Genomic DNA, 13,641 nt, shown 5'->3' with positions numbered 1-13,641 from the left:
ACAAACTTAACTGATCTTTCTCTCTAAACTTAATACAAATGTAAGTAACACTGCCAGCATTATACATTAAAAGCTCACTCATAAAGGTAATTTTTGTTGATTTATTGATACTTTTCTCAGTGTTTCTATACAAACCTAAATATTTTACTTTGCTTCGCATGATCACCATCCATTATCTTCATAAATAAGTCTTTGCACTAATTTAAAGGCTACAATAAAGAATGGTTTCCAAAATGTAAAAAATGCCTGCACATCTATGGAATTTTCCTTCTCGAAATAATCTGTACCCCTTTTCTTCCCTTCTGTTTACTCTGTGCAGGGGAGAGCAAGGCTTCAGAGATGTCTTATCAGAGCCCTGTGTTGCAGTCGCTCGGTGAAGCTCTGCGTTATATTTCAAAAGAACAGCTGCTGGACCACAAACTCCCAGCCAAGTTTGTCGCTGGACAGAAGACCAACCTCCCTGACAGCTTGCAGAGCTTGCTAAATACCCTGGCTCCTCTCCTGCTGCATCGGGAGAGAGCCGTACAAATCACAGTTTACCATATGCTGAAAAAGTAAGGACATAAGATATTCCCTTTTTCCCCTCTTACTCAAAGTGTGATTTGTTTTGTTCCCCCTGCTATGTGTTTGTTTAGTTACCATGCCATCTTTCTTTAATTCCTCACTGATGACATCACAGCCATCCTTATCTAAAATATTTTATACAGTGATTTTTACTCCAGTGGTGTCTTTTGACAAGAAGATTTTGTAAGAGAAGATGCAATGCCTAAAGCTCTGACATTTATTCATCCCTAGGGAAGGCATTGGATAATTCATTTTAGTTACAGACATGTACTCCAGTCTTACTTTTGAACAAGGCTTTAATTGTCGTCGGTAATAATGCTCAGTGCAGTTAAAAACTAAACATAACACTTTGAGTGGTACGTTTGTTTTGCTAGTAGCCCATAAAAACTAAAATTGACTTAACATAGAAGTGGATTTTGCAGCATGAAAATGTTTGAGGTGTGAAAAGCTGTAAGACAAAGCCCAACTCCGGGCAAAATAATTTACTAATGTAAGATTTTTCTTTACCTTTGCTGTAACGTACTCAGGCCTTTACTGTTTTATAGATGTACGATTTCAGAACTCCGCATTAAAATTTAGTGCCAGACGGGTCCTTCTCAATATGTAATGTCCCTTCTCAATAGGTATTCTTACCTTCCTGATCAAAATTCACTGAGCTGTGCATGTGCAGCTCAATGTTTGTTGACAGGGAAATCTGGCAATCCCAGTTTCACTTGCTTGCTGGTACTGAATAAACTCCCGCACGCCTGCGTGGGAGTTATGGTATCTCGGGTTGGCCAGTCAAGATAGTTGAAAATTGGAAAGGAGGGGAAAAGATGACAGTGCCCGCAATGTAACAGGGACAGGTGAATATCTTCAGGGTTTACTCTGAAGATACTGCATGCATGGGTTATATAGTGGAAAAGGAATTGACAGCATTGCCTATGTTTGGTTGTCCTCTGACTCACTCAGGGAAGATGAAGGCTTTTTATGATTTCTAAGTTAGGCTTTTGGTTCATATAGTACCCTATTTTGGTATTTGTTTAGACTGGAGTTTAGCAGTACAGCTAAAGTCTCCTGTATACCAAACTTCTCAATAATTAATGGCTGCCATATTACTACTGCTAAAAAAACAGTTCAGAATTCTTTTAATTGCCTGGAATAGTACAGTTTTCACAACAGGCTGCATTTTATAAATGGACAAAAAAGAGAGGTGGGTGGGTCTCGCATAACTGCAGGGCTATCTGTAAAACCTGCAGTGCTTATGTTCTTGGAAGAATATTAAAAGAATTTCTTTGCAGCACTTTGATGAAAGCAGAAAATACTTTTACAGCAATAAAAAAGACTTAACACATTTAAAGGAAATAAATTATCATGCCCAGAGTTTAAAGGCAGATGGGAAAATTAGGCAGTATAGGATCATGGATGCTTTTGGTGAATATTAATTATAGGTTCCACCTAGGCTCTTTACCCCAAACTATTGACCCATTCCTATGTCGTGCTCCCTCTGTTGCCACTGATATGAAGGTATGTGTAGGGGCAGAGGGGTGGGCTTGAGCATATGCACCCGAAGCAGTAGTCGATATGTGCACATTAGCGCATGGATATCCTAATTTTAAAATTAAAATAGGGCGCTTTTTTTTTAAAGCAAACATTTGCCAACTAATAGCAAATAGCAAAATCTGTTTCAGGTTTGTTTAGTCATCCAGGTTCTCTCATATTAGTCTCTCATATTAGTCTATCTTCTCCAGCCTTGGAGAGCTTTAATAAATTAGGCACAATGGCTCAAAGATAGCACAATCATGAAAAATCTTTATACCTGTGCATCTACTGGCTGTGTTCACAAGTATAAATGATAGACCATACCCTGCTACAACCTCTCACCTGGCTACAACCTCACTGGCAAAGTCACTTGGCTGCAGATTCCATATAGTTAATGAAAGGTTCCCTTTAAAGTCCTTCTGCAATAGTAGATTTAGTACTGTGCACACGCATTAGGGTAGATGTCTACAACCCATCTTTTATCATGATGGCTGTTGTATGAACTATTGTATTATAGAGAGTAAAAATGATTACTTCATTGATTTTTTGGGTGCAATGATTACATAAAAATGTATTACCGGGCACAGATCAAATATATACCATCCTGACAGAGCGTGATGATTGTTGAAAGAAATATGGAAATTGTATACAGCTGTAGGAAACTGGCAACACATGTTACTGGGGATCCCTGTGGGAAAATCTCCACTTCAAAGATATAAATTTACCTGACATTAGTTTCTGTTTATGGGGGAACGCTCTATGACTGGTAATGCCGCACAATCCATGGGATCTTCTTCTGTCATAACGAAGATCAGTAAAGCTGTGATGAATGTTTTATTATGCTATAAAGGAAAATGATGTTGTAATGTTGGATAAAAAAGATTTTTCTTTTTCAGTGTATGCATCAGATTTGACTGCTAGCAGCGGCATTGCAAGCATGGGTGGCACATGGGGCTTCTTCTCCTGTACATTTCCCATTGAGGCATCTAGATCCAAGCCTATATTGAAAGAGTTACATAGGCTTCGTACACACGCCAGTGTTCTCCCAAGTTCTTTTAAGCTGGGTACACCACCTGGCACTTTATAGCAACCACCCGGCTGTTTTTGTGTGGTTACTGATAAGTGGGGTCACAGAACAGGGGCTGCCACCCACCTACAATTTCTTCACACTCAACTTTTGGGTTAAGCACTGTGTGCTCACTTATTGTTGATGGGAACGATCATCTCCTGCATGAAGATTGAAAGATGAACTAACGAGTACTGTATATACAGCGCCATTCTGTTCTATGGAGAGAGGAGGGAGAAGAAGAGCCAGTGGCACCCCACTATTTTCTTTCCTTCACTTAACTGTGGTCGTCCATTGTCTGTGGTTCATGGATCTGTGAGGACGGATCCATGAATGATGTCAGGCAACCTTTGTACATATCAGATTCCCGCCCGAAACGAGCCCAGCTGTTTATCAGGTGAAAAAAAGACGTGTGTGTATATTGACATAGGATTATTTTGTCCTCACCACTAGGAACCTGACTATTATGGTGACACTCTTGCTGAACCAGAATTAAAGAGACCTTGCCGCCTTTTCCTCTTAGTGTGACATTGTCCGTGTAAAGCTTACACACGTTCACCCCTACACCCTTGTGTCTGGGGTCAGATCTCAGAGTGACGTTGTGTCCTCCATCGTGTGGTCCGGCTTAAGGCTGGCAAATGGCCCAAGTACTGCATGGATGTATGACGAATGTTTCCATATACCCGTTATGCTGCAGAAGTGGACACAAAAGGATGGGTTTTGGGGAAAGCTGGAGAGGCAGGTGAAATGTGATCTGGTGTATATAGCAATTAATGAGACTCTGTCATCTTCTGTTGATTGGCCAAACTCATGGTTAAACTCCTGTTATTAGTCGCTCAGAGCATTGGCATTTATTTTAGCAAATATTGATGAGACTAAAAAGAGATAATAGACCAATAGAGATCACTAACTGCTAGATTCAGAAAAGCTCTGCTTTAGCACAGTGATTAAATAGACCTTACACATGTGTTTTAAAATTTTACTGATTATTGGTATGTGAGATGTGAGCAGATATAACAAAGTTGTATGTGTTTAATTGTAGGATTATGGTCGATTTGCCTGCGTTTGATGAAGACCTCAAATCTGACGAAGAGGAGGAACCTGTTTTGTAAGTCTATAATTTATTTGTATTGTTTTCCTAGTCTAGCCATATTTTGGAACAACCAAGTGAGATTTATGACCTTGGATTATTAAGTCAGTCCTCCCAAAATGGCTATCTATGTTTAGGATCATTGGGCCAGATTGATTAAAACTGGAGAAGATAAATTACCATGGTTGAACCTGGGATAGATCTAGTCCAGGACAAGAAACCTGTAGAGTAAAGCAACACATAAGGATCTGCTCCCTTCCCAACCAGTGACAAGACAAGTGCAAATAAAACATGCAGACTGATGATACCATCTGACACTTATGCCCCTTGTTCATTTATTAACACAGCATCATCATTGTTATTATTATTAATAATAAACGCCAACATATTACGCAGGAATGTACATTGAATCTTTGCTGAACTCCACATACAATGTCAAATTTAGGTAGTTACACCGTTTTCTCTTTCAGATTTGGATAATGTCAGGAAGGGTTAGATTCATTGGATTTTTTGCTGTCTGTTTGCCACTTTATTTTTCTATTTTTAACTGGAGACCATTGTCATAGAGAGTATGCAGTGCAGCTTGATTGGCACACCATAATGGATCTTGAACTCTCAGCCTGATTTCTGTTGTGTAGGGGATTTAGGGAGTTTTTTATAAAGATATAAAGGAAAGAAAAGCTAAACCAGTGCTGGAAACAAAAAAAAAATTGGGCCAGACAAATTGATGAGTTTGCTCCTTTTTGTTACGGTTGATGTGCTTTCCCAAGGAACATCCCCACTGAACTGTGACTCATAGATGAGTATTGGCACTGGAAATGAATGATGTGTCACCTTGTACTGTGAATTGGTGGATGATGTAGTTGGGGGAAAAACATTGGCCTAAAACGCAGCAGCAAAAGTAAATGAATACCTAAAATAAGATAAATAATTTGGTTTTGATTAAGTATACGTGAAAGGCGTTTATTGCATGTGGTTATGTTCCCAGTGTGTTCCTGTTAACTATATGGAATTTCTTCTTCATCGATACAAGGTGCCAGAGTGTTGTTCCTCTGATCACCATCAACCACAGAAGGAAAATCAGTCCCGGGATTTCCATATAGTTTGAGATGACGCGTAACTCCTTTATTTCCCAAAATTTACTAATTTAGAGTTTTTTCTCTAGAGAAACATGCAATAAAAAATAAACTTGGGGTGCTTTAAAAATCTATGAAATTGCCACATGGACCAGGTTTTCATTAAAAGCCGAAAAGTGTCATTTTTTTTTTTATCTGGAGTTTTTATGAAAATAGAACTAACCCCCTATTTGATGGCTGTGTGATGTTTTACTGGTAGGTTAGAAAAAATACATTGCAGTCTGTTTGCCTAGGCCCTAGTGATGTCACACCAGGATGTTACCTGCGTCTTGGCAAATGGACCAAAGCTCCTTCCATCCGTCAATTTACAACACCTAGGCTTGAAAAATTTCTTTCCGACACTATAGGCATGATTTATTAAAGCTTTCCAAGGCTGAAGAGGATACATTTTCATCACTGAAGCTGGGTGATCCAGCAAACCTGGAATGGATTTTTCAAAGTCATTTGCTATTTGCTAGCAAACTTTTTGAATCCTGCACCAGATCCATTCCAGGTTTACCTTTTTTTGTAAGGTGCTAAAAGTAGCTTTTTTAAGGTGTATCACCAACCCATGTGATCATTGTGATCGAAATATTGTGAACCAGTAAGGCTACGTACACATGTCAGATGATTCATGTTCGATAATCGCCTCAGGGCTGATATCGGACGAGAACCCATAGAGCAGAACGGTGCTGTATGTACAGCGCTCGTTCATGCATCATGCAGTCTTTTGTTGTTATTGCACGTGTGTTATTGCACGTGTGTATGCAGCCTAAGTGTGGGTCACAATGGTTAGTGACCAGTGCTGACAAGAAAACTGTATTCCTAGAAATAGAAGCTTGCACTGCTGCTATTTTCTGAAGGGTTCTTTGTTTATTGTTACTCCTGTACAGAGCAATGGTAATCTACAGATTTTGAACTGGACGACCCTTACAAAAAGGGGTGCAATTCGGGCTGTGGCCATGTTTGTTCCATATAATGTTTGATGTCCGAGTATGCACATGGTGCACTCCATAAACCCATAAATTCTTTATAATAATGCAGCCAAGTTGTCTTTGTTTCTATCGTCAACAATTCTACTTTTACTGGACCTTCCTTGAGTTCTACGTAAAGTCCGTAGTAAAGATCAGAGTCTCTTTTCTGCTCACTCTCCTGATGCTTGTTTTTAGGTCTCCCCCTGCGGCTCTTATGTCTGTCCTGGCTGTCCAAGAGGATTTAGTAGAAAATATTCTTCGTGGAATTCAAGTGGGAGAGTTTGCAGCTATTCAGCCATTAAAGGAAGAGTATTGCTTTGTTCTGGGATATCTCCTGACATGGAAACTAATATTAACGTTCTTCAAGGCTGCATCATCTCAAGTATGTTATTATTCCTGTCTTTATTGCCTTTTCATTATTAGTAGCATATTGTGTTTATCCTCTGGTATGTGCTTTGCTATCAGATTTAAGACATAAACGTGCCTTATTGGGAGTATAATGTACTTCTAGATTATTTACTATCAAACCTCATTCTTGCACGTAACTCTAACAAACACATTTTAGGTCATCTTACTCAAACCTGAAACTTGACACTGGGTTTACAAATTATGATTTTTACAACTGTTCAATCTACTTTAGATTTACTGAAACTAAGGGTTGCGAGGGCCTACCTAAATAATGTGAATACCAAGAGGTCTTTGCAATGTATAGTTATACAATCATACTGAAGCATTTACATACTTGAACAATGGCTCGGTGGTTAGCAATCTTGCCTTTGCAGCGCCAGGTCCCAGGTTTGACTTTTGGGCAGGGCACTATCTGCATGGAGTTTGCAGGTTCTCCCTGTATTTGTGTGGGTTACTACCAAATTCCAAAAACATGCAGTTAGATTAATTGGCCCCCCTTGGGCAAAATGAACTTAGACTGTGTTTGACGTATGCCTATGGTAGAGACATTATGTGACATTAGTCACATACCTGGTGACATGTTTATAGATTTTGTAAAGTGCTGCTTAATATGTCAGCGCTTTTTAAAATACAGTAGAACCCCGGTTATCCGGAAGTCAGATAACCAGAAAGTTTGCTAGGGCTGCAGGAGCAATCAAGAAAGCAGAGTGGCATACCAGAGCTCCGCTGATTGCTCTGCTCCATGATTGGCTGAGAAAAGGGAAACCCCTGATGACGGCTCAAGTGTCATCAGGGTTTCCCTTTTCTCAGCCATTCACTACTAGAGGTGAATGGGAACATTCAAGTCTAGTGCTGAATGGCTGAGAAAAGGAAAAACGAATAAACCTCAGTTACCAGAAACTACACTTATGGGCCATTCCCTGTGGGTGCCGGATAAACAAGGTTCTATTGTACTAGGTAATATTATTAATTACTGCATTTACGAATAGATTTAATCATTTTTTTTTTTTTTGAGGGTGGGGACTTACTTTATATGACACAAATTCTATCATCTTTTCCTCACCAGCTTCGAGCACTCTACTCCCAGTATCTGAGGAAGACCAAAAGCCTAAATAAACTGCTTTACAACCTGTTCAAGCTCATGCCTCATACACCAGTTCTTCCTGGACAGTTGAGCGATGCAACTTGTAAGGACCCTAAAACCTTCTTCACTGAGCAATTAACTTTAAATGTAAAAGGTGAGTTGAGCTGAACTTGCAGGAATACACACTTCTAAAGTTTATTGTTCTTATAGCTAAATCTCCATGAAACACTTTGTAAATTAATAAATCTAAAGCAAAAGACCACAGTTTAAATAAATACATAGATGTCATGTAAAATAAATACATACATGCCATATGACCACTTCATGTACAATAAAGGGACTTGTTTTTATTCCTTGCTGTGTGGATAAGGCAGAGCACATCCAAGTATGTGTGTGTGTGTGTGTGTATTTTAGCCTTGACATTTGTTTAAAATGTAGCTTTAAGGGTGTAGACCCAGGAAAATGTTTCCAAAAATGATTTGGGTCCTGAAAGTTGCCTGTAATGTTCCATAAACTTCTCCACGAATGTCATCATTATGTTATTGAGATAATATCATTATATCTTAAACCGCGGACAGATATTTATGTAAATCGTCAAAGGTTACCGATTATGTTTATTTAGAATTAAACACAGTGGTGTGGCGATTCATTTTTTGTCCAAATACATGTCATTGCCGAGCCAATTGAATAATGCTGATAACAAACCCGTTATCAGCCAAGAAGTAATCATCAGATTCTTGTTTGCTTTAACGGGAAAAATGTCTTTTTGTCAGGAGCTAAAATTATGACAACACAGGCCTAGACAGTCTGACAAATGTGACGGTGAGAAGTTAACGAGTGATGAGAGAGTAGTAAAGTGTTGTCTAGATGGGAGATAAGAGGTGGATCCGGTAAGGAGTGTTTATCATGATAGAAAATTCCCATGACGGGTTCTTGTCTGCATCACATGATAAGACTGGATCTTGCAGCTTGTGTCTGTTTACCAGATTATCGGTTGAAGCACAACTCCAGGCAGATATAAAAGACACAAATTATTGCAGCTTAAATGCACCCAGTGTAAATATTTAAATACTATCGGCCTCTTGCAATTTCTGTGCAGCCATATTTAGCCTAGAGACAAGAGAAGCACCACAAGGAGCCAATCGATTGTGCTGGTTTCAAAGGAGAATGCTGATAGGAGCAGAGAGCATGATGATAATGGATTAAGTTTGCCATTCAACTACATCTCCTTAACTAGTTGGGCAAGGACAAGACCTGGAAAAGTTATTGAACTGCAGAAGAGAAAAATAGGATCTTCAGCCCCTTTAGACAGTGCTGTACTTTGTGACAAAACTATTTATGTACCACCACTGGATGGGCAGAAATACAAATCTTTTGACTGCTTAAACAGGTCTTATGTACAGTATGTTGCTGTCTGTGTATTTAGCATTTTGGTAGGTCCAGGTAGTTTAAAGCCAAGCTTCATGCAAACCCCCTTTCCATACCATCCCTCATGAACCCCTTCTTTACAGCACCGTTTAAAAGGTGCTGCAAGCTGCTTATTCAGTGCTGCGTATGAACCATTAGCTGATTCTCTATTGTCCCCTTGCATTGATACCACTACTGCAGTCTGTTCAGATGATTTTCACCTGAGAAGCACAACCATGCTGATTTCAAGCAAAAAATCTGGCAATGTACAGAGTTCCCCCGACACCCATCAGTTTGCCAGGGCGGATGAATGACTAATCAAGAACGATCATTGTGCATTTCTGTAAAGGAAAACACCATGGTGTGCTGCTCTCTTGTCCTCCCCCCTCCCCATCCCATTGTACAGATCGACGGTAATCTGACATGTGCATGTATTCCAAGAGGACTCCACTGCTGGTACAAAGAGTCCACATTACATACTAATTTCATTGTTTATTTTATTGTGCAGTGAAATTATTCTATAACAGTTGTCTTATAGTTATTCTGTTTGGCGTTCACTGGACTTTGCAAATTGGAGACTGCAATGTGTCGAAATCTTTCGAATGTTTGCTACCTTAAATGTTTTATTACTGTGGTTTTCTTGCTTTAGTTTGTCTCTGTCTACATCATTGAGGTCAATGTGAGGTGTAGAGTTCTGATTGGGTTACTACTGAACGGTTACCAGGAATGGAGTGGAGAAAATAGGCAGTTAGACAATAAATGCATTTAGAGAGCTAATGAATGTTTTCCTATTTCCTAGATTCCTCCTCCTTGCATTGGGAGATCCCTCATCTGGCCTGCAGCGTTTATCATATCACACTGAAGGATTTGCCTGCCATGGTCCGACTATGGTGGAATGGTTGTGAGAAAAGGATTTTCAGTGTGGTGGACAAATTCACAACAAAATATGTCAGTGGAGTGCTGTCTTCCCAGGAAATTACCTCTGTACAGTCCAGTACTCAAGTCTTTGATGGCATGACAGTAAGTTGGGGTACAGGAATACCTTTATACAAATAGTTGCATTTTACTAATGAATTGGACATATGAGTGCAATGAGCCCACTCTGTTTCTTTTAATAACATCTCATGTACAGAAGGGAATGTGCTGAGGGTAGAGCAGGTGAAACAGACAGAAAATGTGCATTTTCAACATAACTCCTTGAGGTTACCTAGGGAGGTTATTTGAAAGGATGCTATAGTTATTATTGGGCACCAACAAATGCATCACTTTACAGTCTATAGTCATGTCTTTGTTTCCCTGAGGGACTCATATTCTAATGTTCCTAACATAGGCTAAGGCCAATTTGTTATTGTAAAATGGGTGGAGGTACAAGTTCCGTGCAGGTAATGTCTTGGCTAGTTTGAACCTGGAACTTAATTCAACACCACATGCATATGCCAAATAGATTATAAATTTCATTGGGAAGACCTTTGATTGCCCTCTTACATATACTTACCAAAAGACTAAAAATGCATTACAGCTCATTAGTCCTTAGTGAGTCTGATTCATAGGCCAAATATGCCTGCACACAGCGTTACAGCTCATCTCTAAATTCATCTGGTGAGAGGGTCATTCAGATGTGATCATATAACACCCAAAGATAGAAGAACAAGAGATGTCGGGCTGTGTTATCCAGCATCTTTGCATTACAGTGAAAACCATGTGTATGAAGTGAGGTGGAATTTGTAGTTACAGGAGGTAGGTGGTGAGCAATTGTCTGACCACAATCCATTAACGGGAAAAAAAAAAGCATGAAAGGTCCTAGTTTTGTACCTAAATGCACAGCCACACGATAGGGTTTTTTCTGAATATAAAGTTAAGTTAAAAGATTTGTTGACACCAATAAACAAGTCTGTTATTAATTTGTCTTGTGCAACTGAAGATTTAGTTGGGCTTAAGATTTTTCTTCTGTTATAAATCACAAAACCTTGGACCTTTTTACACTTGTTAAGGTGAAGGCTCGTCCTACCACCCGAGAAGTAATAGCCACTTATTCTATTGATGACATCTGCATAGAGCTCATTATCCAGCTTCCACAAAACTACCCCCTAGGCTCCATCACTGTGGAAAGTGGCCGCCGGGTAGGCGTGGCCGTACAGCAGTGGCGTAATTGGATGCTGCAACTGAACACTTACCTTACGCATCAGGTTGGTAAAATATGTTATTTTTGCATCAAGTCCTAGCTTCTGCTTTCATTTACTCTTTTTAATTTTTATTCTTTACCTACTTAATTTTCTTTACCTCCCTGCCTTTCCGTTTTTCCTACATGCAGTTATTCTCTACTGTCCTTCCTGTTTTGTAATGTGACAAAATTATCACATACATAATTTTTCAACTAGAGGAATGATGTTTAGGACGTTAAAGATCAGAATGAATGTTATCCTAGAATATACATAACATTTTTAACATTACATGAAAGCATCTTGTATATATAGTCCTAAATAAAGAATTGAATAATACCTATTTAATTGCTTCTGCTTCCCAGAACGGAAGTATAATGGAGGGCCTGTCTCTCTGGAAGAACAACGTGGACAAGAGGTTTGAAGGTGTTGAAGATTGCATGATCTGCTTCTCTGTGATTCATGGTTCAAATTACTCATTACCAAAGAAAGCCTGCCGGACTTGCAAGAAGAAGTTTCATTCTGAGTGTCTGGTAAGAGCCGTAGCTGCACAACATTATTCCAGTGTACTGCTGGGGGGAATGAAAGCATTGTGGGCAACAATGTTTGTCTTTATTTAAAGTCAGAGCTCCTAGCCAACCGCAAAATCTCAATTCAGATTGTGTTCAAGGTGATTCAAGCTTACTAGTTCATTTTTTACATTCACCATGTGCAGTTACTTGCAATCCTATTCAGGTACCAGACCCATCACTCACTGCATACAAGTAAAATGACCACGTGGGGCCAAGTAGGTTAAATTACGAGCGAAAAGCCAGTTATAGCGTGTTTATTACAGCAGTCTGCACTTTTCCTATTTGCACCTAAAGCAGAGCCATGTTTCTCTCGCTGTTCTGTGTTATTGAATTATTAGAGATCAAGCACAATTCAGTCATGTTGGGGTTGAGATGATATCATGTTTTGTGCTCTAAGAAAAAGAAGTGCAATTGCGGCATCCTACATATTAGGGGCAGATTTTAGACTAACTTTTTAAACTAGAATTGATTGCAGCGTTAGGAAAACTTACTAAAACCAGTTGCATGGTAGATGTAGTAGTGCCAAAGACTGCGTTGTACAAAATAAATCTGCAGTTTGACCACATTAAACAGTTTTCTAAAGATTTATTTCTTTGTGTAGTTGGGTTATTCGGAATTACTATATTTTTAGGATGTGCTTTTTGAAATCTGTCATTTTAGGCTGTCTGTTTTGTTTTTCCTCCTATCTAGCGCCAGATAACTTTGACAGGGCACGTGTTTTATAATGGAGGGGTGAAACGTTTTGTTACAGTGGTAATTTTTCTTGAGCTAAAGCCAGCAATATACTACTTAATCTTTTTGAGTTAAGTCCTTCAGTACAGTACTTGCAGTTCCCTCTTACAGGAAAAAGGCTGGCACTTGTAGGAAACATGAGGCCACCTAAACAATTGCAGGTGTTTTACCGCTGGCTGTACTTTTTAATTTTGGGCCCGGTATCAGATCTCTAAGAAAAACATCCTTAGCAGAGTACATTCACTGAGCATTCCTGATCTATAGCTCATCTTAGGTGCACAAGCTTTCCACATTCTAAAGTATAATTTCTTTTCTATGGGGAGGAAAAAAGAATTGTTCTGGGTGATTTACAAGGGGGGGGGGGCTGTAAAGTTTTTGGTCCAACTAAAAAGGGAATACGTTGAAGCCTTGTAAAAAAAACTTTATTATTCCCACCGGGCACCGGTGTAAGAAGCTCTGTTCGTGCTAACGGCGGTTGTAGGGAGAGTTGTTCGCGCCGGCCACAGTTGTAAGGAGAGCTGTTCGCGCAGGCCACAGTTCTAAGGAGAGCTGTTCGCGCCGGCCACGGGTGTAAGGGGAACTGTTCGCGCCGGCCACGGGTGTAAGGAGAGCTGTTTGCGCCGGCCACGGGTGTAAGGAGAGCTGTTTGCGCCGGCCACGGGTGTAAGGAGAGCTGCGCCGGCCACGGGTGTAAGGAGAGCTGTTCGCGCCGGCCCCGGAGTAAGGAGCGCTGTTCACACTGGCTTTCCCTGCAAAGGCAGAGGTCTGCTTCCCTGCCATCTTCCTGCCACTAATAAATGCATGAGGAGTATGTAAGGGAAAATGAAACAATACATTTATCAAGGTATCAACACTGCCTAACATGAGGGTGTTTGTTTCTATGCCCTGCAGTGCTTTATTCATGCACTCTAGCACATTGCAATGATTTGCACAGTGTAAAAATGCAGTA

General features: G+C 39.8%; 1 protein-coding gene across 1 annotated transcript in view; it reads left to right on the top strand.

The window, feature by feature from the left end:
• LTN1 (listerin E3 ubiquitin protein ligase 1) overlaps nt 1-13,641 on the top strand; it is a 51,191-nt gene that overhangs the window by 36,131 nt on the left and 1,419 nt on the right. The window contains exons 23-29 of the mRNA XM_072398023.1: nt 320-554; nt 4,194-4,259; nt 6,526-6,712; nt 7,805-7,976; nt 10,029-10,249; nt 11,221-11,415; nt 11,754-11,921. Of these exons, the coding sequence (XP_072254124.1) occupies nt 320-554; nt 4,194-4,259; nt 6,526-6,712; nt 7,805-7,976; nt 10,029-10,249; nt 11,221-11,415; nt 11,754-11,921 (1,244 nt within the window). The remainder of the gene's footprint in view (nt 1-319; nt 555-4,193; nt 4,260-6,525; nt 6,713-7,804; nt 7,977-10,028; nt 10,250-11,220; nt 11,416-11,753; nt 11,922-13,641) is intronic.

Source organism: Pyxicephalus adspersus, chromosome 1 (genome assembly GCF_032062135.1).
Source record: "Pyxicephalus adspersus chromosome 1, UCB_Pads_2.0, whole genome shotgun sequence".
Classification (NCBI taxonomy): Eukaryota; Metazoa; Chordata; class Amphibia; order Anura; family Pyxicephalidae; genus Pyxicephalus; species Pyxicephalus adspersus.
This window is presented reverse-complemented; position numbering and strand designations above follow the sequence as displayed.